Source organism: Lepisosteus oculatus, chromosome 4 (genome assembly GCF_040954835.1).
Source record: "Lepisosteus oculatus isolate fLepOcu1 chromosome 4, fLepOcu1.hap2, whole genome shotgun sequence".
In the NCBI taxonomy this organism is placed as follows: Eukaryota; Metazoa; Chordata; class Actinopteri; order Semionotiformes; family Lepisosteidae; genus Lepisosteus; species Lepisosteus oculatus.
Genome location: NC_090699.1, coordinates 5709352 through 5736226, shown reverse-complemented (window position 1 = coordinate 5736226; position 26875 = coordinate 5709352). Strand labels below are relative to the sequence as shown.

The 26875-nt window shown below is 41.3% G+C and overlaps 1 protein-coding gene across 1 annotated transcript; it reads right to left on the bottom strand.

Moving 5' to 3' along the window:
* Window positions 1-250: 250 nt before the first annotated feature.
* LOC138238099 (serine protease 27-like) lies at window positions 251-20834 on the bottom strand. The gene is made up of 5 exons (XM_069187981.1): window positions 20707-20834; window positions 6796-6961; window positions 4745-5016; window positions 3920-4065; window positions 251-904 (listed from the first exon to the last, which is right to left on the bottom strand). The coding sequence occupies exons 1-5, from the start codon at window positions 20753-20755 to the stop codon at window positions 746-748; spliced, it is 792 nt and encodes a 263-aa protein (XP_069044082.1). The 5' UTR covers window positions 20756-20834; the 3' UTR covers window positions 251-745.
* Between the last annotated feature and the right edge of the window lie 6041 nt (window positions 20835-26875).

The following is a 26875-nucleotide window of genomic DNA, read 5'->3' as shown; positions in this document are numbered from 1 at the left end:
TATGCGTAATGCGTAAGTGGGTAGAGACAGACCCAACTACACACTCAGAAATCTCCTCCTTCTCTGACAACATCTGACATGGAAAAACCAGTTTGCTTAAATCCAGCAAGCACTTCTTCAAGCCACAGATACTTGTGTCAATGGAAAATGTGTACTGGATGAAACAAGTCTGCTAGGGTGACGCTGGCACACATACAGACACTAAGAAGCACAGGGACATTCCCCGAGAGAACAGCCGCAGACCAGGAGCTTCAGTGTTTGCAGTTTTATTGAGCTGAGATGTCAGCCAAATCACAATACAGTGGATTTGTCATAGCAGCAAGCAGGCAAAAGCAAAGATAGGCAACAATTTCTGTCCGTTTGTGCTTTCATCTGTTAGTGATACAAATGTTATTTAGCTTTCGATGTTTTACAGTGTTAAGTTACATTTTCTGTTTTAAGTCAGACTTTACAGCTGTTTTTTTTAAATAAATGATAAGAGCTAATAATCTTCATTTATTCCTTTAATTCATAGCAACTGGACAGTCTTAAAATTGACCCCAGAGGACTGTAAGGGCTGTAAGATGTCTGTTGCTGATTCACTGTGCTGTTTCTCTTTATTGCATCTCCCAGTCCTATCTTTTAGTATATTCTTACTCGCAGTTATCTCTCCCTCGTCTCTAATCAGATTCTGCAGTTGCAGCAGCAGGTAGCCAGTCAGCCAGTTATGACAGGAGGCCCTGTCCCCAGGGTGCTATTGAAATCCTCAGACTCCACTGTGTTTCCTAATCCAGCATCTGAAGCTGCTGACCCGGGTGTAGACTCCTGGGGAGTAGGGCCTACCACAACCTCTTCCAAAGCTCACAATCCCAGCCTGGATCCAGCTCTCCCCCTTCTTACACACCAGAGGCCCTCCTGCGTCTCCCTGGAGTGAAATGAGAAATGATGAAGGAATAGATTTACACTGGCTGTAGCAATATTTTCACAAAGCAAATCAAAGTGGTGAAACTCTGTTGTGACGTCGGTAACTTTGCATGGGACTGTCGATTGCCCAATGGTAATGGCAAGCTGACAGCATGCTTTTCCTGTAACTCTTTTGCTTTAGGTTGCATATAGAAAGAACATAATCAAGATAAAATTCTAAAAAAACTAACTACTTTTTAATTTACAATATCCCCTACAAAACAACATGTTTTACTCAGTCAAATGCTTGATCACTTGTTGTTTGTGTAGTATCTGTAATACCCGTGCTCATGTCCTCATATTTCTATGGCAACAGAACCGAGTCTCAGCCTGTGGTCTGTTAAATGAACTAACGTAGTAATGACAAGATAGGGACAATTATCGATATCTGTTACATGCAATTAAATCAGCACTTTCCTTGTTACTTCCAGGTCTAGAAGCATTGCCTTAAGCCTTAATAATATTATAACAAACTGTATACAGCATATTTAAAAGCAGCAAAAAAATGCTTTAAAGTAGATGAAGAAAATAGTTTTATGGATAGTAAATTTCAGATTATATATCAAAAGAACAAGCAGTCAGAAGTACAGCAGAAGCTTGAAAACTAATTACAGTAAATAAAGTAAGTCAATTGCTTTCAGACCAAAAATGTTTTGAGTCTGGATTTCAATGCACTCAGAGTAGTTGACTCTAGTTTCCTTGGGGAAAGTATTCAGGAGCTTTGGGGAGCAGCATAAGAAGGCTCTGTCACCCACAGTGTGTAGGTGAGCTTGGGAGACAGACAGGAGACCAGTTCAATAAAAGGAGGCTGCAAGGTGGGGAAGTAGACTGATCAGAAGCCAGATCGGTAGTGAGGTGCCATGTAGAACCTATCAGAAAAGCGTGATGAGTTTGATCTCGACTCCACCCTGACAGGGAGCCAGTGCAGGGACTCCAGGATAGGAGTAATGTGATCACTTGCACTAGACCAGGTAAGGATTCTGGCTACCGAATTCTGGACATACTGAAGTTTCATCAGTGTGGGTTTAGATACCCTAGCAATCAGGGCATTATAGTAATCAAGTCTAGAGAAGATGGAAGTGTTGACTAGCTTTTCAGCTACAGTCTGCAACAACACATGATGTAGTCTGGCAATATTTCTGAGGTGTAAGAATGATCTTTTTTTTAAATAAAGTAAAGTATTTTTACTGTACTATTCAAAGATTCCAAGACTGGCGTAATGTGATTGCTTCTGCCAAATTCTGAGCATGTGCAGTACATTGAACATCAGACTTCCCCTTGCTCAGTGTTAGAGCTTTTTCCATCAACACTTGGTGAATTTGTGGGCTTCCCTGTTTTTTTTTTACACTCCTTTGTGCACTGACTACAGTTTTAGGTTTCTCTTGTGCCGGTATTCTGTGTCTCAGCCCATTTTTTCAGACCAAGTCCTGGACAGATTCCCTCGCTATTTTATTCAGCTGTCCTTCATATTCTCATTGTTGTGGCTTTATCAGTTATTATTTGGAAATAATTTCAACATGCTTCAGGTTAGTGTGGTGGGTTTAACAGTTATCATTTGGAAATACAGGCGTCTCTGCTCTAACGCGATAGATACATTCCTGTAAAACCACACGTTATGCAAAATCGCGCAATAAAAACAACAGGGCTTATGGGCCGGTTAGCTCAGTTGGTTAGAGCGTGGTGCTAATAACGCCAAGGTCGTGGGTTTGATCCCCGTACGGGCCACTGTCTCACCTTCGGGGCGGAGCAGTGGCTCTGTGGCTGAGTATCTGTGCCTGCGGCTGGGAGGCTGCTGGTTCAAATCCCGCAGCTGGGAATCCTACTCTGTTGGGCCCCTGAGCAAGGCCCTTAACCCCAACTGCTCCAGGGGTGCTGTACAATGGCTGACCTTGCGCTCTGACCCCAGGCTCTCTCCCTGTCTGTGTGTCTCATGGTAAGCTGGGATATGTGAAAAGACAAATTACCAATGCAATAAATTGTATAGGGTTAATAATGTGATGTTGTTATTAATATGGGGAAAAAACAGGGTTGGGGCAGAGCACTGAAAACTTAACCAAAGCTTATTGGTTAACTATAGTTTATTGGTTATCCTAATAAAATGTTTACAGACTTTAAACACATTAAATTTAAAGTGTAGAATTTATGGAATAGTTCTCATGGGCAACAAGGAGACATTCAGACAGCACATGCACTCCTTATTATAGGCCTCCATCAGCCTATTACCAGGCAACAAAAACCATAAACCTTTCAAATACATTTTAAACACACAAAGGCAGTAAAGGGAATACTTATACAGCTTTAGGGTGGATATGGGTCTTGGGAAGAAAACAGGGGTAAACATTAACCAACCAAGTACAGTTTCCTAAAAACACACTAGTTCCATAGCTAAGGTTAGCTAGTGGTCAGCCTGCAGCCCTAACCCTGACAGTGGTTCCCACCCTGCACCGCGGCGCATACTAATTATCTGGGTGTGCTTCTGCCAAGACACCAGGCAAGGGCGCTAGAACAATACATAAATACTACAGTAAATGTAGGACTTCACCTTGCTGTTATTTACAGCAATTCAGAAGATTTAGTGAAAATAGCACGAGAATTGAGGAGAAGCTCCCAATTAGCACTTACAAAACAAAGCACCTGGGAAAACTGAGCATCAGCTGTATTCCTCCACGGACCACCGTGTTCAGTTCTGTTAGTCCACCATGCAAAAGTTAAACATGTCGGGGTTGAAATTGTGTATTAGCCAACACGAGTTTCTCGTTATACAGGCACCTGTCCTCTATTTACCAATTGAGTGTGAGCCAATTTGTGTTTTGGAAACTCGTGTAATAGCAGAGATTAGTGTACTCTACAAAATACTTCAGTGTAGTGGGTTTAACAGTTATCAGTTCGATTTTTATTTTACCAAGTTTGTTCACTGTGTAAGAGTTGTTGAACCAGCTGGTCTAGTTTCTGTCTGCACTGCGGATGGTGAACTCACATTACAGGTGTCCTTCTGTCCATCTTCATCCCCAGCGCACATCATGTCTTCCCTGATTATCTCACTGTTGTACATGGACTGACAGCGCCTGTTGTCTATGATGGGCAGTTGGACTTCCTGCAGAGTGCGAGGGGGTGCCAGTGGTACTGGAGTGACAAAAAGATGGTGACTCTTTTCTACAAAGCTAAAGACAAGTAGAATGACATGCATTATTCATTACTATTTCTGTCCAACATCATCCCAGGTATAAAGCATTAGATATCTTTATTAAAAAAAACCTCATGACTGCTTGTCCTCATGTTCAGACACCAGACACAACCATCTGATGAACATGCCACAATAAATACCAAAATAATTGTAGCAACATAAATTGTGAGCTTTCCTGTTAAAATAGTTGGCTAGCCCTGCTAAAAATAAGGCAGCAAGCAAACCATGTGAATCGTTTTTCTTCTACACCATAGCACTTTCATTGGGTAGCATGTTATAGGGGAATACACAGTCTAACACAGTTTGTATTGTTTTTTAACTTAGTTTCTTCATGGCTTATTAGTCTTCTATTGCACGTGCCACTCTCATTACACATGCCATTAAAAATCCCTTTGCGTGCCAATAATGACACGTGTGCCATGTCAGCTGACCGCTGATCTAGAATATGATACACCATGATGTTGTTGAAGCAGATACGCTCCCTTCTTTCAAGTAAATGACTGGTGAGATGTCTGAATGAGCCTGTCATGAACCTGACAAGAGAGATGTGCAGAATGACCGGCTGTCAGTTCCTGAGTCCTAACGAGAAACACAGGAGCCCTGATCATCATTTCTTACCATTCTCTCTAGTCATCCCCCACCCAGTGACCCAGCACTCTGTGTCTTCTGTGAAGACATCGTTGGGCTTGGCGAGCTGGACAGGACTGATGTAAGCAGAGAGGGACACCTCGCTGTCCAGCTGCACCAGGGCGATGTCAAAGCCGTCTTCTGCTTTCTCGTACTGCTCGTGGAGGACGACCTTCTTAATGCTTTTCTTGACCTCGTGTTTGGAGGGTTGGTCTAGCTTGTACGCCCCCAGCCTCACGAAAGATTGCTCCAGCGAGACGGAGCTGAAAGACACAATCTTATAATAGTGATAAAAATAATAGAGGCCGGGTTGGGTTCCCAAATGATGGATTGGGGTTTATTGCGACAGCGAATGGTGTGGATCTCACCGATTGATGGTCAGTCACATCCTATAATCTTCTGTGCCACAACCCTTTGTAGTGTATCTCTGTCATGCATGGTAGTACTGCTGTACCATACAGTGATGCCGCTGGTGAGGACACTTTCTATGGTGCTGCAGTAAAGGTTCAGTTCTTGTCCTGTGTCTTTGGCTTCAGGACAGAGGTGGTAATGGGCAGTGCGGTGGCTCTGTGACTAAGGATCTGCCCCAGTGGCTGGGAGGCTGCCCGTTTGTATCCTACAGCTGGCAGAGTAATCCTTCTCAATTGGGCCCGTGAGCAAGGCCCTAAACCCCAACTGCTCCAGGGGCGCTGTATAAATGTCTGACCCTGCGCTCTGACCCCCAGCTTCTCTCCATGTCTGTGTGTCTCATAGAGAGCAAGTTGGGGTATTTGAAAAGACAAATTCCTAATGGAAAGATATTGTTTATGGTCAATAAAGTGATCTTATCTTATAAGCCTCCTGAGTAAGAATACCAATTACAGTAACAATAATACTGCTTGGAGACCCATTTGGTCAGAGAAGTAAATTGGTTCTGTTGTTTCTTGGACACATTGAAACAGAGTTTTTGATGTTTAAAATTAAATAAAAAATAATGACCAAATCAATTGATCTAAGCTAAACTAAATATAGCTATTTGTTTGTTTCTCTGCCCTCAGAAAACCTCTCCTATTTCCTGCTCAGCGTGCCTGATCTGATCTGATCTAGAAGACTCTCCACACAGTGTATCAGGAATAGAAGAATGTTCTCCTGCCCAGCTGGTAGAGTTTGGGATGAAATAGTCTAACATACTAATATTGTTTTTATTTTTAATTGCCTTGAGATGGCTTTTAAAAGGTGCTTTATAAAATGTAGGATTTGATCTGATGTGATGAGCTGTGTTTGTCAAGGTTGTAAAGTGGTCTCCTGTCTGTCTCCCAAGCTCACCTACACACTGTGGGTGACAGAGCCTTCTCATGCTGCTACCCAAAGCTCTGGAATACTTTCCCCAAGGAAACTAGAGCCACCTACTCTTGAGTGCATTCAAATCCAAACTCAAAACATTTTTGATATGAAAGGATTTCACTTTATTACTGTATATGGCATTTCAGGTACAACTTAAAGGCGGGGATATCCTAGTCAAAAACAGCAAGTATGGGAAAATTTTGTTTACTGTAGGTTCTACTCCATGTGCAACAGTTGTGTACAGTATATTCCTTCTCTGAACTGTGCTGTGACTTCTTGCATCATCCATAAAAGTGTAAAGATTTTTCTTGTACTGAAGAATTCGAGTTAGAGGGAGTATTAGAGAGAGTAAGTTCACACTGAGAAATAAGAGTGAAATGAACGACATTGCGGCAATAGAGCCCTCCGTAGATGTGTCTAGGTATATTTTTAGAATAAGTGTAGAAATGGACTAATGGAACAGTTAAATAGGACCCTCCTTGCACGCGCCTGAACAGACTGCAAGTGGACTCAGAAAGCAGTTTGTACAATGAGTAGGAAAAAGTGGCTTTTTTACAGCAGTGGTTTATTACTGGCCTTTATACAGCCACTTCAGGATGGTACACTACAGATTTTCACATGCTCTACAAAAACACCAGTTCTGGTTCAGGTTCAAACACTGTGAATATTCAGATTCTAGAGACAATTACGACAATGCAGGTGTGCTTGGGAATACTCACGGTAGGAAGCACTGCGCTGTCATGAGAACCCACTGCTCACTGATCAGGGATCCACCACAGATTGTAGATGCATGGTTAATCCGGACATAAACCTGCCAGGGCCACTGTCCCTCCTTCGCATCCTGTTTGCCCAATGTAGAGCTCCTGGACAGAACAGAGCTGGACACTGGAGAGAGACAGAGTGGTTAATATAGAACAGGCATGAGATCAGTCATCAAGGACCACTGTCCCTCCTTCACATCCTGACTGACCACTGTAGAACTGCTTTATTTCTGCTTAAGATACTGGGAGACTTTGTTTACTGTACATTGTAATGTGCTTTTACCCTGATTTCACTGTTCTTCACTGCACTTTTACCAGGCACTCAAGCCCCTTTTTCATAGTTTACTCTCCTTTACTACAATAAACCTGGGTGAACTCAGGTGGGAATCAGACAGGGATCGGTACAACACTGAGTATCTGATCCAGCACTGACTTTCGGAAGTTCCAGCATTGTGGAGCTGCAGAGTATCTTATTCTAGAGTGTCGAATGACTAGTAGGAGCACATTACGTTCCTGGATTCTTGTTTAACAGGTGTAGGTGTGTTTGGTACACTTGCTCTCAGTTTTGTCATTTAAGAGCTGGTTTGATCAAGAATGCAGCAGCTGACATATTCTCATGAAGGAAGTTCTGTCCGAATGCCTTGTTGTTTGCATCCTAGGGAACAAAAGGTTATCAATTTGTTATTTTCTTACTGTGTGTTTCCAGAATCAGGATCCCTAAAAGGATTTACAGGAAAATCATCTTTGTCCGATGTTCTCTCCAGACACAGTGGACCGTCCTTCCCCAAGTACTGCTGGACACAGAGGAGCAGAGACCACACAGTGTACAGCTGCCTTTATATAGCTCACAGTGCTGTAGATGCTCACAGACCACAAACACGCACACAGAGTCACAAACTGACTTAGTATCTGCAAATCAGAGATTAAATTAGCTGATTAATTAAACATCTGACTCGGCATAGTATTTCTTTGAAGATTCTCTGAAGAATTGTCAAAAGGGGAGACATTTTTAAAATGATAAATGTAGGATTGTAACTTTATATACTATATATGTATATGTTATGTTTATATTATACATTTATATAATGTATGTATGATCATAAATTGTGGTACCAAAATTCATTGCATTCAATGCAAAATTACATTAACGTATGAAAAATTATTCTTATATTTTAACTCATAAATCACTTTCAGAGTAGTTGGAGTTTTCCTGTATGCTAAGTCCTATGATTCCCGAGGAATTTTTATAAGTATCCTCACAAGTGTCCTCTAAAGAAGACACAAGAAGAGAGACACAAGACTTTGCAGTAGAGCAGGGCTCATCTTCGCTGGCTTCCCTAGGTCACTAGCATCCACGAGGCTGACAAGATGCCTTCACAGTCACATGTCTGACACTGAGGAAGAAATCATGTCTGTAGAGAGATGACAGCCGGGCTTGTGCTGATAATCTTGGACAACTGGGAAGGGGGTGTGTTCTGATAGGTAAAGCCTGGTAGTTTACGGATTTCAATAAGTTAAGTTTAATCAGATCAGCTAGACTAATGCTCAGTCTATTAGATTAACATAATCAGTAATTAGATTTTAATATCTAATCAGTCAATTTCACAATTTTATTTAATAACACAATTTATAATGGGTTTGTTATGATTGGTACTAAAATATGACTACGCCTTAACCATTGACATTTAATTAAATTAACAACATTGGAGTAGGTAACATTGGTTGCGATAAGTTTTGTATGAAGAGTTTGCACATTTGCCTAGCGGACATCCTGAAATAGATCTAAAACGTGATTTCAGAGTTATCCCAGTTAAACAGGATGCACTGACCTACCAAAGTAGAGATGTGAGTCTGTAATATATTACAGAGGAGGAGACATGCCTGTCTTCGGTGACGCAGATATATTGGAGACCTGGTGATGCCAGGGAAGGGGAATGAACCATAGATTGACTGCACCCAGGTCTGCGTGTACGATTTTTTGGGAATGGTGCATTATGGAGAAGGCATACAGTAAACGGCACAACTTTTCCAAAAGCTAAAACAGACCCTTCAGATGGTAGATTGCAATCTTAAAGTAAAAAAGGGAGGTTCTTCTCATATCTTTGCAGTTTCCTGCTCATGTTAGATTAGGCCCTATTGACGTGCAGATCACAACAGATCACCAGTTCTCTGCAGGGTGGGGTACCTGCATCACTTCTGGCTCACTGCCATTGCACAACACAAAACAAACCATGATTACATACAGGGAGAGTAAATGGATAGAAAAGACTAAGATGGCACATTTTGCTTTTAACTTGTATATTTGGAAGCACCTACTACTGCTACAGATATCATGACCCATCATGAACATTATACTGGACTGTGACTGTAGCCCTTATTGTACCAGGACTGTTGTGCTGTGACTTTAGCCCCTATTGTAGCAGCACTGTTCTAGTGGTTTGTCAGGACTCTTCTGCTCTGCTGTTGCTTTTGTAGAAGGCTTACTCTTCAGTATTGTAACAGTGAATATAATTTATTATCTTTGATTCTCTGAAAGGACATAGTCACACAGTAAAAGTAGAGAAAGCAGAAGACTGGACAGGACTTTTGATAATCTTTATTTTGACTCGCAATACCATTTGTGATGTTATTCATGATATCAGAATAATGTAGTTCAAGTAGATGGCTGAGTCGGCATGCATGCATAGGCTGCAAAGGAACAAGTAAAGGCTTATTCCATGCTGAAAAGAGAAGAAAAGTAACACAATGTTTCGGCTGTGGAGCCTTCTTCAAGTGTCGAAGAAGAACTAGTTTGGCGTTGTCACACTACACGACTGACGGTAACGGGCTGTGATTTTCTTACCGTTATGTAAATGAGGGCTATGACTGAAATTCCTTAGAAAAGTCGTGTAGTGTGACACCAGCTTTACCATGTTTTGTTCAAGACATTGAACTTGTGCCAGCCATGAGGACTTACAGATGCAGCCATTCAAAATGAGCAGGATACGCTGCGATACAACGAGGAGGGCGTGTCGCATCCAAACATGTCATAACGCGTCATTTCGCGCCAAACTGCTTTTTACCGTCAAACCTCATTTTGCAAATTAGATTGTTAATTTTATCCGGAATCACCTTGTAAAACCGCCAGGTGGAGCTAATAAAGCTTAACCTCTCATGTACAGCATTTGAGCTGTCACCAGAAAACACCCAGTTTCGAATCCCGATCACTGCTGAGGGACAATCTTTATTCAATTAAGTATTTTAGTTGTATCCTCTTTAGACTTGTACATTTAAACTGTGTATTACAGTTTGTTAATCATTTAACATTAAAAGTTGGTATATTTTACGAAAGCAAGATTGCTCAGTTGGACAAAAGTACTGAACCTACCACCTTCATCATAAATATTTTAATTATCGGGCACTTTTCCTCCCCCCTACATTCTCAGAGTAGAAGAGGTGGACTTTCCAATGAAAGACAGTCTCCCTTCCTCCCGCGGACAGGCAGACAAATATTTTCACTGCCTATTTGACAAGGTATTCAGACGGAAAGGCGGTGATGTCTCCGCGCTGGCAAGCATGCTCTTTAGATATTCTATTCCATATTATATTTCCTGTTGATCAAATTCTAAAAGTATGCTTTTTTTCTTACGCTGATAACGAGCGAATTCGCAGAACAGGTTAAAACATTATCACTTTTCACAAGGCATATAAACAATATGGTCAGAGGAGCACGTAAAAACTTTTCCAAAATAATCCTTAAATTCTGAAAAGTATGAGTTGCTTCTACTGTGATAACGAGCGCAAGTATTCAAGGAAAATGGTAGTCACTTAACTTTAAATATTTTGTGATATTTAGAAAGACCAACAAATTAAATATAGTGTCGATTATATTTATTGTCAGTAATAATATCAGTAGCAGTTTGAAATTATTCGTTGTTATTAATAAATGACTTGGCTTCAAACATGTTATGATATTTAGAAAAATAAAAAAATGTCAATATAGTGTCCATAATATTTGCTATTTGCTAGTTTTTCAAAGAAATGTTTATTTGTTGAAAGACAACTCATGGCAATAGGTGGATTCAAACACCTGACCTCAGGGTTATAAGTCAGTCACGTAAGCCATCACACCACCGGTGCAGTTGCATGATGTGTACTGAAACAGCAATACACATATCAATAGAAAGTCTTATAATACTGTTTGAGCTTCAGTATACGAATATAATTATATAGTTTTTAATTTCTTTAGATACGTGATTCCATAATATATTGCCTATTAATCAAATTCTAAAAGTATGCTTTTGTTTACTCTGATAGTGAGTGTATTCGTAGAAAAGGTTAAAACTTTTATCACTTTTTACAAAATATATAAACGTAATATGGTCAGAAGGAGCACGTAAAAACGTTTCTGAAATAACCACATGTAAAACTTTGATGCTTAAAATGTTTAGGGAGAAAGTGGAATACTGGTGTGTATTTGTTTCTTTAAACTACCAAGACCAGCCATATACAGTTTACATAATATGTTTATGTTCCTAAATTAATATTGTTTATGACCTTCAGATGCGTCATGCTCCTCTTCTTTTTATGCTCAGGTACTAAAATTTCCCTTTAGTTGTAAAATTCTATATAAATATTCAATACTAAGCGGATTAAAACATGCACAATAAAGTAATTTAAATGATTTAATCTTTTCAATACTGACCAATGCACCACGAGTGCCCCTGTCGGTCATTTTGGCCAGCCAATCACGTACCGCGGTATGACGTAGGCAGTTGCGTGCAGTACAGGTTTGTACCGCGCACTTTGAATGCCTGCATCTGTATCTACATGATCCCAACCGTTACATCGTGATCCCGAGGAGGTGATTAAGATTCAGGGTCTGGAGGATTATGTCACATTTATCTGAAGAAGGGAGCTCTGGTGTTTGTTGAGCCAGTGTTGCAATCGCGTCCTGTACCACGTCTCTCACCTAGCGGTTGCCCTGGGCAACCATCACATTCTCAAGTGTGCTCACTGTTTTCCAGGACTTGCTGTGTATTTCAGATCCCCTTCTGGTGATCTACATTTGCTAATTATGCAGTCCCTAGCTACTACTGGACTCTACTGTGAGCCTCACCCCTGCTTCTATGGCGCTTTGTCTTGAGTCTCCTGCTTTGCTTTGTTCGTTCCCGTTCCCGGCACCACCCTTTTCACCGTTCAGGTTTTATTTTCTCCCTGTCCTCTGTGATGGCCAGAATTCTACCATGGCAGCGGTCCTCATAGAGCTGTTTAATCTCGGTGAGACCGCAGCCGATGATCTTCTGGGCCATATTGACCATTCTCTGCAGTGCCTTTCTTTCTCGCGAAGAGGTGTTGCCATACCACACGGTGATCCCGTTGGTGAGGACGCTCTCGATGGTGCAGCGGTAGAAGTTCACCAACACATGTATTGGCATCCCCCATCGCTTGAGGCACCTCAAGAAATAAAGGCGCTGCTGAGCCTTCTTCACGATAGAGTCAGTGTTCACAGTCCAGATTAGATCTTTAGAGATGTGAATTCCCATAAACCTAAAGCTGGTGACTGTTTCCACTTCCGTTCCATCAATACTGAGTGGGCTGTGAGTGTGTGGCCTGTGTCTCTGAAAGAGACACCGAAAGGATTTCCCTGAAATGGTCCCACAGTCTCTTACCTGTCTCACCTATGTAAATAACTGGGCTTTTAATGCAAGGGATGCAGGAAATAAGGTTGCTGGAAATACATGATGTCATCTGGGTGATCCAGAATTATCCAGAAGAGTCTTGAATATGTGTGGTCTGTTACAGGGGAATGTGGATTGGAGGGGCAGATTGGTTTTAGTCTCTGCTTGGGTAGGAGGGACAGGTGGGGTTTGGTCTCAACCTGTGTAGAAGGAACATGTGAAGTTTGGTCTGTACCTCAGTCAGAGGGACAGGTGGGGTTGGTCTGTACCTTAGTGAGAGGGACAGGCTGTCATCACCCAGTTGCTGGCAATGAGGTTACCGCCACACACGTCTACCTCCCGCAGACTTTTGCTGAAGGACACAATGTCTACAGATTCGCATCCATTGGAAATAGTTAAAGGTGTCCTGTGTCTTGCCATTGTGATTAAGCTGTGTGATTCTTGTTATCACCTGTCATTTCCTCTCACCCAGTCTCTCCTAATGTGCTTGTTAATTAAATGGATTGACTGTAGTCAAATTTCATGGTCAGACAACGTGAGAAAGCAGTCTGCAATAATGGCCCTCAGCCTTTATATTGGAATAAAAATAAAAAATTGTATATAAAAAAGGCATTTTGGGGAGTTGGCACTCTTGATCTGTCACAGACCTCCCCTTAAAAACTCTTAGGGAAAAGAAATGAACATTTTTAAATGGAGCAGAATAAATACTTGTAGCAAAGAAGTGTCCAGAAAACCACTTTCCAATGAAAGCAGGAACCCAAATCGATTTCTCTGGCTCTGTCTATCTTCTGTCCTGCTGGTATTAGCCTAGTCACCTTAATTACTTTATATTGTCTTTCTGTTAAGGCACGTATAAAACTGTTATTTTAATTTGTAATAATGCATTTATGCATCATGATTAAGTGGGTGGAGACAGCCTCTCATGACTCAGCTGATCAACTACACACTCAGAAATCTCCCCCTTCTCTGACAACGTCTGACATGGAAAAACCAGTTTGCTTACAACCAGCAAGCACTTCTTCAATCCACAGATACTTGTGTCAATGGAAAATGTGTACTGGATGAAACAGGTCTGTTAGGGTGACGCTGGCACACATACAGACACTAAGAAGCACAGGGACATTCCCCGAGAGAACAGCCGCAGACCAGGAGCTTCAGTGTTTGCAGTTTTATTGAGCTGAGATGTCAGCCAAATCACAATACAATGGATTTGTCATAGCAGCAAGCATGCAAAAGCAAAGATAGGCAACAATTTCTGTCCGTTTGTGCTTTCATCTATTAGTGATACAAATGTTATTTAGCTTTCGATGTTTTAAAGTTACATTTTCTGTTTTAAGTCAGACTTAAAAGCTGTTTTTTTCTGAAATGATAAGAGCTAATAATCTTCATTTATTCCTTTAATTCATAGCAACTGGACAGTCTTACAATTGACCCCAGAGGACTGTAAGGGCTGTAAGATGTCTGTTGCTGATTCACTGTGCTTTCTCTTTATTGCATCTCCCAGTCCTATCTTTTAGCATATTCTTACTCGCAGTTATCTCTCCCTCGTCTCTAATCAGATTCTGCAGTTGCAGCAGCAGGTAGCCAGTCAGCCAGTTATGACAGGAGGCCCTGTCCCCAGGGTGCTATTGAAATCCTCAGACTCCACTGTGTTTCCTAATCCAGCATCTGAAGCTGCTGACCCGGGTGTAGACTCCTGGGGAGTTGGGCCTACCACAACCTCTTCCAAAGCTCACAATCCCAGCCTGGATCCAGCTCTCCCCCTTCTTACACACCAGAGGCCCTCCTGCGTCTCCCTGGAGTGAAATGAGAAATGATGAAGGAATAGATTTACACTGGCTGTAGCAATATTTTCACAAAGCAAATCAAAGTGGTGAAACTCTGTTGTGACGTCGGTAATTTTGCATGGGACTGTCGATTGCCCAATGGTAATGGCAAGCTGACAGCATGCTTTTCCTGTAACTCTTTTGCTTTAGGTTGCATATGGAAAGAACATAATCAAGATAAAATTCTAATTCTAATTCTAATTGATATCTGTTACATGCAATTAAATCAGCACTTTCCTTGTTACTTCCAGGTCTAGAAGCATTGCCTTATGCCTTAATAATAATATAACAAACTTTATACAGCATATTTAAAAGCAGCAAAAAAATGCTTTAAGGTAGATGAAGAAAATAGTTTTATGGATAGTAAATTACAGATTATATATCAAAAGAACAAGCAGTCAGAAGTACAGCAGAAGCTTGAAAACTAATTACAGTAAATACAGTAAGTCAATTGCTTTCAGACCAAAAATGTTTTGAGTCTGGATTCAATGCACTCAGAGTAGTTGACTCTAGTTTCCTTGGGGAAAGTATTCAGGAGCTTTGGGGAGCAGCATAAGAAGGCTCTGTCACCCACAGTGTGTAGGTGAGCTTGGGAGACAGACAGGAGACCAGTTCAATAAAAGAAGGCTGCAAGGTGGGGAGTAGACTGATCAGAAGCCAGATCGGTAGTGAGGTGCCATGTAGAACCTATCAGAAAAGCGTGATGAGTTTGATCTCGACTCCACCCTGACAGGGAGCCAGTGCAGGGACTCCAGGATAGGAGTAATGTGATCACTTGCACTAGACCAGGTATGGATTCTGGCTACCGAATTCTGGACATACTGAAGTTTCATCAGTATGGGTTTAGATACCCTAGCAATCAGGGCATTATAGTAATCAAGTCTAGAGAAGATGGAAGTGTTGACTAGCTTTTCAGCTACAGTCTGCAACAACACATGATGTAGTCTGCCAATATTTCTGAGGTGTAAGAATGATCTTTTTAAAAAAAAATAAAGTAAAGTATTTTTACTGTACTATTCAAAGATTCCAAGACTGGTGTAATGTGATTGCTTCTGCCAAATTCTGAGCATGTGCAGTACATTGAACATCAGACTTCCCCTTGCTCATTGTTAGAGCATTTCCCATCAACACTTGGTGAACTTGTGGGCTTCCCAAGGTTTTTCCTGTTTTTTTTTTACACTCCTTTGTGTACTGACTGCAGTTTAAGGTTTCCCTTCTGCCGGTATTCTGTGTCTCAGCCCATTTTTTCAGACCAAGTCCTGGACAGATTCCCTCGCTATTTTATTCAGCTGTCCTTCATATTCTCATTGTTGTGGCTTTATCAGTTATTATTTGGAAATAATTTCAACATGCTTCAGGTTAATGTGGTGGGTTTAACAGTTATCATTTGGAAATACAGGCGTCTCTGCTCTAACGCGATAGATACATTCCTGTAAAACCACACGTTATGCAAAATCGCGCAATAAAAACAACAGGGCTTATGGGCCGGTTAGCTCAGTTGGTTAGAGCGTGGTGCTAATAACGCCAAGGTCGTGGGTTTGATCCCCGTACGGGCCACTGTCTCACCTTCGGGGCGGAGCAGTGGCTCTGTGGCTGAGTATCTGTGCCTGCGGCTGGGAGGCTGCTGGTTCAAATCCCGCAGCTGGGAATCCTACTCTGTTGGGCCCCTGAGCAAGGCCCTTAACCCCAACTGCTCCAGGGGTGCTGTACAATGGCTGACCTTGCGCTCTGACCCCAGGCTCTCTCCCTGTCTGTGTGTCTCATGGTAAGCTGGGATATGTGAAAAGACAAATTACCAATGCAATAAATTGTATAGGGTTAATAATGTGATGTTGTTATTAATATGGGGAAAAAACAGGGTTGGGGCAGAGCACTGAAAACTTAACCAAAGCTTATTGGTTAACTATAGTTTATTGGTTATCCTAATAAAATGTTTACAGACTTTAAACACATTAAATTTAAAGTGTAGAATTTATGGAATAGTTCTCATGGGCAACAAGGAGACATTCAGACAGCACATGCACTCCTTATTATAGGCCTCCATCAGCCTATTACCAGGCAACAAAAACCATAAACCTTTCAAATACATTTTAAACACACAAAGGCAGTAAAGGGAATACTTATACAGCTTTAGGGTGGATATGGGTCTTGGGAAGAAAACAGGGGTAAACATTAACCAACCAAGTACAGTTTCCTAAAAACACACTAGTTCCATAGCTAAGGTTAGCTAGTGGTCAGCCTGCAGCCCTAACCCTGACAGTGGTTCCCAGCCTGCACCGCGGCGCATACTAATTATCTGGGTGTGCTTCTGCCAAGACACCAGGCAAGGGCGCTAGAACAATACATAAATACTACAGTAAATGTAGGACTTCACCTTGCTGTTATTTACAGCAATTCAGAAGATTTAGTGAAAATAGCACGAGAATTGAGGAGAAGCTCCCAATTAGCACTTACAAAACAAAGCACCTGGGAAAACTGAGCATCAGCTGTATTCCTCCACGGACCACCGTGTTCAGTTCTGTTAGTCCACCATGCAAAAGTTAAACATGTCGGGGTTGAAATTGTGTATTAGCCAACACGAGTTTCTCGTTATACAGGCACCTGTCCTCTATTTACCAATTGAGTGTGAGCCAATTTGTGTTTTGGAAACTCGTGTAATAGCAGAGATTAGTGTACTCTACAAAATACTTCAGTGTAGTGGGTTTAACAGTTATCAGTTCGATTTTTATTTTACCAAGTTTGTTCACTGTGTAAGAGTTGTTGAACCAGCTGGTCTAGTTTCTGTCTGCACTGCGGATGGTGAACTCACATTACAGGTGTCCTTCTGTCCATCTTCATCCCCAGCGCACATCATGTCTTCCCTGATTATCTCACTGTTGTACATGGACTGACAGCGCCTGTTGTCTATGATGGGCAGTTGGACTTCCTGCAGAGTGCGAGGGGGTGCCAGTGGTACTGGAGTGACAAAAAGATGGTGACTCTTTTCTACAAAGCTAAAGACAAGTAGAATGACATGCATTATTCATTACTATTTCTGTCCAACATCATCCCAGGTATAAAGCATTAGATATCTTTATTAAAAAAAACCTCATGACTGCTTGTCCTCATGTTCAGACACCAGACACAACCATCTGATGAACATGCCACAATAAATACCAAAATAATTGTAGCAACATAAATTGTGAGCTTTCCTGTTAAAATAGTTGGCTAGCCCTGCTAAAAATAAGGCAGCAAGCAAACCATGTGAATCGTTTTTCTTCTACACCATAGCACTTTCATTGGGTATCATGTTATAGGGGAATACACAGTCTAACACAGTTTGTATTGTTTTTTAACTTAGTTTCTTCATGGCTTATTAGTCTTCTATTGCACGTGCCACTCTCATTACACATGCCATTAAAAATCCCTTTGCGTGCCAATAATGACACGTGTGCCATGTCAGCTGACCGCTGATCTAGAACATGATACACCATGATGTTGTTGAAGCAGATACGCTCCCTTCTTTCAAGTAAATGACTGGGTGAGATGTCTGAATGAGCTCACAGCAACCTGACAAGAGAGATGTGCAGAATGACCGGCTGTCAGTTCCTGAGTCCTAACGAGAAACACAGGAGCCCTGATCATCATTTCTTACCATTCTCTCTAGTCATCCCCCACCCAGTGACCCAGCACTCTGTGTCTTCTGTGAAGACATCGTTGGGCTTGGCGAGCTGGACAGGACTGATGTAAGGAGAGAGGGACACCTCGCTGTCCAGCTGCACCAGGGCGATGTCAAAGCCGTCTTCTGGGTTCTCGTACTGCTCGTGGAGGACGACCTTCTTAATGCTTTTCTTGACCTCGTGTTTGGAGGGTTGGTCTAGCTTGTAGGCCCCCAGCCTCACGAAAGATTTCTTCAGCAAGACGGAGCTGAAAGAGACAATCTTATAATAGTGATAATAATAATAGAGGCCGGGTTGGGTTCCCAAATGATGGATTGGGGTTTATTGCGACAGCGAATGGTGTGGATCACACCGATTGATGGTCAGTCACATCCTATAATCTTCTGTGCCACAACCCTTTGTAGTGTATCTCTACTGCTGTACCACACAGTGATGCCGCTGGTGAGGACACTTTCTATGGTGCTGCAGTAAAGGTTCAGTTCTTGTCCTGTGTCTTTGGCTTCAGGACAGAGGTGGTAACGGGCAGTGCGGTGGCTCTGTGACTAAGGATCTGCCCCAGTGGCAGGGAGGCTGTCCGTTCGTATCCTGCAGCTGGCAGAGTAATCCTTCTCAACTGGGCCCCTGAGCAAAGCCCTAAACCCTAACTGCTCCAGGGGCGCTGTATAAATGTCTGACCCTGCGCTCTGACCCCCAGCTTCTCTCCATGTCTGTGTGTCTCATAGAGAGCAAGTTGGGGTATTTGAAAAGACAAATTCCTAATGGAAAGATATTGTTTATGGTCAATAAAGTGATCTTATCTTATACGCCTCCTGAGTAAGAATACCAATTACAGTAACAATAATACTGCTTGGAGACCCATTTGGTCAGAGAAGTAAATTGGTTCTGTTGTTTCTTGGACACATTGAAACAGAGTTTTTGATGTTTAAAATTAAATAAAAAATAATGACCAAATCAATTGATCTAAGCTAAACTAAATATAGCTATTTGTTTGTTTCTCTGCCCTCAGAAAACCACTCCTATTTCCTGCTCAGCGTGCCTGATCTGATCTGATCTAGAAGACTCTCCACACAGTGTATCAGGAATAAAAGAATGTTCTCCTGCCCAGCTGGTAGAGTTTGGGATGAAATAGTCTAACATACTAATATTGTTTTTATTTTTAATTGCCTTGAGATGGCTTTTAAAAGGTGCTTTATAAAATGTAGGATTTGATCTGATGTGATGAGCTGTGTTTGTCAAGGTTGTAAAGTGGTCTCCTGTCTGTCTCCCAAGCTCACCTACACACTGTGGGTGACAGAGCCTTCTCATGCTGCTCCCCAAAGCTCTGGAATACTTTCCCCAAGGACACTAGAGCCACCTACTCTTGAGTGCATTCAAATCCAAACTCAAAACATTTTTGATATGAAAGGATTTCACTTTATTACTGTATATGGCATTTCAGGTACAACTTAAAGGCGGGGATATCCTAGTCAAAAACAGCAAGTATGGGAAAATTTTGTTTACTGTAGGTTCTACTCCATGTGCAACAGTTGTGTACAGTATATTCCTTCTCTGAACTGTGCTGTGACTTCTTGCATTATCCATAAAAGATTTTTCTTGTACTGAAGAATTCGAGTTAGAGGGAGTATTAGAGAGAGTAGGTTCACACTGAGAAATAAGAGTGAAATGAACGACATTGCGGCAATAGAGCCCTCTGCAGATGTGTCTAGATATATTTTTAGAATAAGTGTAGAAATGGACTAATGGAACAGTTAAATAGGACCCTCCTTGCACGCGCCTGAACAGACTGCAAGTGGACTCAGAAAGCAGTTTGTACAATGAGTAGGAAAAAGTGGCTTTTTTACAGCAGTGGTTTATTACTGGCCTTTATACAGCCACTTCAGGATGGTACACTACAGATTTTCACATGGTCTACAAAAACACCAGTTCTGGTTCAGGTTCAAACACTGTGAATATTCAGAGTCTAGAGACAATTACGACAATGCAGGTGTGCTTGGGAATACTCACGGTTGGAAGCAGTGCGCTGTCATGAGAACCCACTGCTCACTGATCAGGGATCCACCACAGATTGTATATGCATGGTTAATCCGGACATAAACCTGCCAGGGCCACTGTCCCTCCTTCGCATCCTGTTTGCCCAATGTAGAGCTCCTGGACACTGGAGAGAGACAGAGTGGTTAATATAGAACAGGCATGAGATCAGTCATCAAGGACCAATGTCCCTCCTTCACATCCTGACTGACCACTGTAGAACTGCTTTATTTATGCTTAAGATACTGGGAGACTTTGTTTATTGTACATTGTAATGTGCTTTTACCCTGATTTCACTGTTCTTCACTGCACTTTTACCAGGCACTCAAACCCCTTTTTCATAGTTTACTCTCCTTTACTACAATAAACCTGGGTGAACTCAGGTGGGAATCAGACAGGGATCGGTACAACACTGAGTATCTGATCCAGCACTGACTTTCGGAAGTTCCAGCATTGTGGAGCTGCAGAGTATCTTATTCTAGAGTGTCGAATGACTAGTAGGAGCACATTACGTTCCTGGATTCTTGTTTAACAGGTGTAGGTGTGTTTGGTACACTTGCTCTCAGTTCTGTCATTTAAGAGCTGGTTTGATCAAGAATGCAGCAGCTGACATATTCTCATGAAGGAAGTTCTGTCCGAATGCCTTGTTGTTTGCATCCTAGGGAACAAAAGGTTATCAATTTGTTATTTTCTTACTGTGTGTTTCCAGAATCAGGATCCCTAAAAGGATTTGCAGGAAAATCATCTTTGTCCGAAGTTCTCTCCAGACACAGTGGACCGTCCTTCCCCAAGTACTGCTGGACACAGAGGAGCAGAGACCACAGAGTGTACAGCTGCCTTTATATAGCTCACAGTGCTGTAGATGCTCACAGACCACAAACACGCACACAGAGTCACAAACTGACTTAGTATCTGCAAATCAGAGATTAAATTAGCTGATTAATTAAACATCTGACTCGGCATAGTATTTCTTTGAAGATTCTCTGAAGAATTGTCAAAAGGGGAGACATTTTTAAAATGATAAATGTAGGATTGTAACTTTATATACTATATATGTATATGTTATGTTTATATTATACATTTATATAATGTATGTATGATCATAAATTGTGGTACCAAAATTCATTGCATTCAATGCAAAATTACATTAAAGTATGTAAAATTATTCTTATATTTTAACTCATAAATCACTTTCAGAGTAGTTGGAGTTTTCCTGTATGCTAAGTCCTATGATTCCCGAGGAATTTTTATAAGTATCCTCACAAGTGTCCTCTAAAGAAGACACAAGAAGAGAGACACAAGACTTTGCAGTAGAGCAGGGCTCATCTTCGCTGGCTTCCCTAGGTCACTAGCATCCACGAGGCTGACAAGATGCCTTCACAGTCACATGTCTGACACTGAGGAAGAAATCATGTCTGTAGAGAGATGACAGCCGGGCTTGTGCTGATAATCTTGGACAACTGGGAAGGGGGTGTGTTCTGATAGGTAAAGCCTGGTAGTTTACGGATTTCAATAAGTTAAGTTTAATCAGATCAGCTAGACTAATGCTCAGTCTATTAGATTAACATAATCAGTAATTAGATTTTAATATCTAATCAGTCAATTTCACAATTTTATTTAATAACACAATTTATAATGGGTTTGTTATGATTGGTACTAAAATATGACTACGCCTTAACCATTGACATTTAATTAAATTAACAACATTGGAGTAGGTAACATTGGTTGCGATAAGTTTTGCATGAAGAGTTTGCACATTTGCCTAGCGGACATCCTGAAATAGATCTAAAATGTGATTTCAGAGTTATCCCAGTTAAACAGGATGCACTGACCTACCAAAAGTAGAGATGTGAGTCTATAATATATTACAGAGGAGGAGACATGCCTGTCTTCGGTGACGCAGATATATTGGAGACCTGGTGATGCCAGGGAAGGGGAATGAACCATAGATTGACTGCACCCAGGTCTGCGTGTACAATTTTTTGGGAATGGTGCATTATGGAGAAGGCATACAGTAAACGGCACAACTTTTCCAAAAGCTAAAACAGACCCTTCAGATGGTAGATTGCGATCTTAAAGTAAAAAAGGGAGGTTCTTCTCATATCTTTGCAGTTTCCTGCTCATGTTAGATTAGGCCCTATTGACGTGCAGATCTCGTTCACAACAGATCACCAGTTCTCTGCAGGGTGGGGTACCTGCATCACTTCTGGCTCACTGCCATTGCACAACACAAAACAAACCATGATTACATACAGGGAGAGTAAATGGATAGAAAAGACTAAGATGGAACATTTTGCTTTTAACTTGTATATTTGGAAGCACCTACAGTAGTACTGACTTACTACTGCCACAGATATCATGACCCATCATGAACATTATACTGGACTGTGACTGTAGCCCTTATTGTACCAGGACTGTTGTGCTGTAACTTTATATACTATATATGTATATGTTATGTTTATATTATACATTTATATAATGTATGTATGATCATAAATTGTGGTACCAAAATTCATTGCATTCAATGCAAAATTACATTAACGTATGAAAAATTATTCTTATATTTTAACTCATAAATCACTTTCAGAGTAGTTGGAGTTTTCCTGTATGCTAAGTCCTATGATTCCCGAGGAATTTTTATAAGTATCCTCACAAGTGTCCTCTAAAGAAGACACAAGAAGAGAGACACAAGACTTTGCAGTAGAGCAGGGCTCATCTTCACTGGCTTCCCTAGGTCACTAGCATCCACGAGGCTGACAAGATGCCTTCACAGTCACATGTCTGACACTGAGGAAGAAATCATGTCTGTAGAGAGATGACAGCCAGGCTTGTGCTGATAATCTTGGACAACTGGGAAGGGGGTGTGTTCTGATAGGTAAAGCCTGGTAGTTTACGGAAAACAAACCATGATTACATACAGGGAGAGTAAATGGTTAGAAAAGACTAAGATGGAACATTTTGCTTTTAACTTGTATATTTGGAAGCACCTACAGTAGTACTGACTTACTACTGCTACAGATATCATGACCCATCATGAACATTATACTGGACTGTGACTGTAGCCCTTATTGTACCAGGACTGTTGTGCTGTGACTTTAGCCCCTATTGTAGCAGCACTGTTCTACTGGTGTGTCAGGACTCTTCTGCTCTGCTGTTGCTTTTGTAGAAGGCTAATTCTTCAGTCTCTATTGTAACAGTAAATAGAATTTATCTTTGATTCTCTGAAAGGACATAGTCACACAGTAAAAGTAGAGAAAGCAGAAAACTGGACAGGACTTTTGATAATCTTTATTTTGACTCGCAATACCATTTGTGATGTTATTCATGGTATCAGAATAATGTAGTTCAAGTAGATAGCTGAGTCGGCATGCATGCATATGCTGCAAAGGAACAAGTAAAGGTTTATTCCATGCTGAAAAGAGACGAAAAGTAACACAATGTTTCGGCTGTGGAGCCTTCTTCAAGTGTCGAAGAAGAACTAATGTGGCGTTGTCACACTACACGACTGACGGTAACGGGCTGTGATTTTCTTACGGTTATGTAAATGAGGGCTATGACTGAAATTCCTTAGAAAAGTCGTGTAGTGTGACACCAGCTTTACCATGTTTTGTTCAAGACATTGAACTTGTGCCAGCCATGAGGACTTACAGATGCAGCCATTCAAAATGAGCAGGATACGCTGCGATACAACGAGGAGGGCGTGTCGCATCCAAACATGTCATAACGCGTCATTTCGCATTTAACCGCATGCAAATTAGATTATGTTAATTTTATCCGGAATCACCTTGTAAAACTGCCAGGTGGAGCTAATAAAGCTTAACCTCTCATGTACAGCATTTGAGCTGTCACCAGAAGACACCCAGTTTCGAATCCCTATCACTGCTGAGGGACAACCTTTATTCAATTAAGTATTTTAGTTGTATCTTCTTTAGACTTGTAAATTTAAACTGTGTATTACAGCATGTTAATCATTAAACATTAAAAGTTGATATATTTAATGAAAGCAAGATTGCTCAGTTGGACAAAAGTACTGAACCTACCACCTTCATCATAAATATTTTAATTATCGGGCACTTTTCCTCCCCCCTACATTCTCAGAGTAGAAGAGGTGGACTTTCCAATGAAAGACAGTCTCCCTTCCTCCCGCGGACAGGCAGACAAATATTTTCACTGCCTATTTGACAAGCTATTCAGACGGAAAGGCGGTGATGTCTCCGCGCTGGCAAGCATGCTCTTTAGATATTCTATTCCATATTATATTTCCTGTTGATCAAATTCTAAAAGTATGCTTTTTTTCTTACGCTGATAACGAGCGAATTCGCAGAACAGGTTAAACATTATCACTTTTCACAAGGCATATAAACAATATGGTCAGAAGGAGCACGTAAAAACTTTTCCAAAATAATCCTTAAATTCTGAAAAGTATGAGTTGCTTCTACTGTGATAACGAGCGCAAGTATTCAAGGAAAATGGTAGTCACTTAACTTTGAATGTTTTGTGATATTTAGAAAGACCAACAAATTCAATATAGTGTCGATTATATTTATTGTCAGTAATAATATCAGTAGCAGTTTGAAATTATTCGTTGTTATTAATAAATGACTTGGCTTCAAACATGTTATGATATTTAGAAAAATAAAAAAATGTCAATATAGTGTCCATAATATTTGCTATTTGCTAGTTTTTCAAAGAAATGTTTATTTGTTGAAAGACAACTCATGGCAATAGGTGGATTCAAACACCTGACCTCAGGGTTATAAGTCAGTCACTTAAGCCATCACACCACCGATGCAGTCGCATGACATGTACTGAAACAGCAATACACATATCAATAGAAAGTCTTATAATACTGTTTGAGCTTCAGTATACGAATATAATTATATAGTTTTTAATTTCTTTAGATACGTGATTCCATAATATATTGCCTATTAATCAAATTCTAAAAGTATGCTTTTGTTTACTCCGATAGTGAGTGTATTCGTAGAAAAGGTTAAAACTTTTAGCACTTTTTACAAAATATATAAACGTAATATGGTCAGAAGGAGCACGTAAAAACGTTTCGGAAATAACCACATGTAAAACTTTGATGCTTAAAATGTTTAGGGAGAAAGTGGAAAACTGGTGTGTATTTTTTTCTTTAAACTACCAAGACCAGCCATATACAGTTTACATAATATGTTTATCTTCCTAAATTAATATTGTTTATGACCTTCAGATGCGTCATGCTCCTATTCTTTTTATGCTCAGGTACTAAAATTTCCCTTTAGTTGTAAAATTCTATATAAATATTCAATACTAAGCGGATAAAAACATGCACAATAAAGTAATTTAAATGATTTAATCTTTTCAATACTGACCAATGCACGACGAGTGCCCCTGTCGGTCATTTTGGCCAGCCAATCACGTACCGCTGTATGACGTAGGCAGTCGCATGCAGTACAGGTTTGTACCGTGCACTTTGAATGCCTGCATCTGTTTCTACATGATCCCAACCGTTACATCATGATCCCGAGGAGGTGATTAAGATTCAGGGTCTGGAGGATTATGTTACATTTATCTGAAGAAAGGAGCTCTGCTGTTTGTTGAGCCAGTGTTGCAATCGCGTCCTGTACCACGTCTCTCACCTAGCGGTTGCCCTGGGCAACCATCACATTCTCAAGTGTGCTCACTGTTTTCCAGGACTTGCTGTGTATTTCAGATCCCCTTCTGGTGATCTACATTTGCTAATTATGCAGTCCCTAGCTACTACTGGACGCTACTGTGGGCCTCACCCCTGCTTCTATGGCGCTTTGTCTTGAGTCTCCTGCTTTGCTTTGTTCGTTCCCGTTCCCGGCACCACCCTTTTCTCCGTTCAGGTTTTATTTTCTCCCTGTCCTCTGTGATGGCCAGAATTCTACCATGGCAGCGGTCCTCATAGAGCTGTTTAATCTCGGTGAGACCGCAGCCGATGATCTTCTGGGCCATATTGACCATTCTCTGCAGTGCCTTTCTTTCTCGCGAAGAGGTGTTGCCATACCACACGGTGATCCCGTTGGTGAGGACGCTCTCGATGGTGCAGCGGTAGAAGTTCACCAACACATGTATTGGCATCCCCCATCGCTTGAGGCACCTCAAGAAATAAAGGCGCTGCTGAGCCTTCTTCACGATAGAGTCAGTGTTCACAGTCCAGATTAGATCTTTAGAGATGTGAATTCCCAAAAACCTAAAGCTGGTGACTGTTTCCACTTCCGTTCCATCAATACTGAGTGGGCTGTGAGTGTGTGGCCTGTGTCTCTGAAAGAGACACCGAAAGGATTTCCCTGAAATGGTCCCACAGTCTCTTACCTGTCTCACCTATGTAAATAACTGGGCTTTTAATGCAAGGGATGCAGGAAATAAGGTTGCTGGAAATACATGATGTCATCTGGGTGATCCAGAATTATCCAGAAGAGTCTTGAATATGTGTGGTCTGTTACAGGGGAATGTGGATTGGAGGGGCAGATTGGTTTTAGTCTCTGCTTGGGTAGGAGGGACAGGTGGGGTTTGGTCTCAACCTGTGTAGAAGGAACATGTGAAGTTTGGTCTGTACCTCAGTCAGAGGGACAGGTGGGGTTGGTCTGTACCTTAGTGAGAGGGACAGGCTGTCATCACCCAGTTGCTGGCAATGAGGTTACCGCCACACACGTCTACCTCCCGCAGACTTTTGCTGAAGGACACAATGTCTACAGATTCGCATCCATTGGAAATAGTTAAAGGTGTCCTGTGTCTTGCCATTGTGATTAAGCTGTGTGATTCTTGTTATCACCTGTCATTTCCTCTCACCCAGTCTCTCCTAATGTGCTTGTTAATTAAATGGATTGACTGTAGTCAAATTTCATAGTCAGAC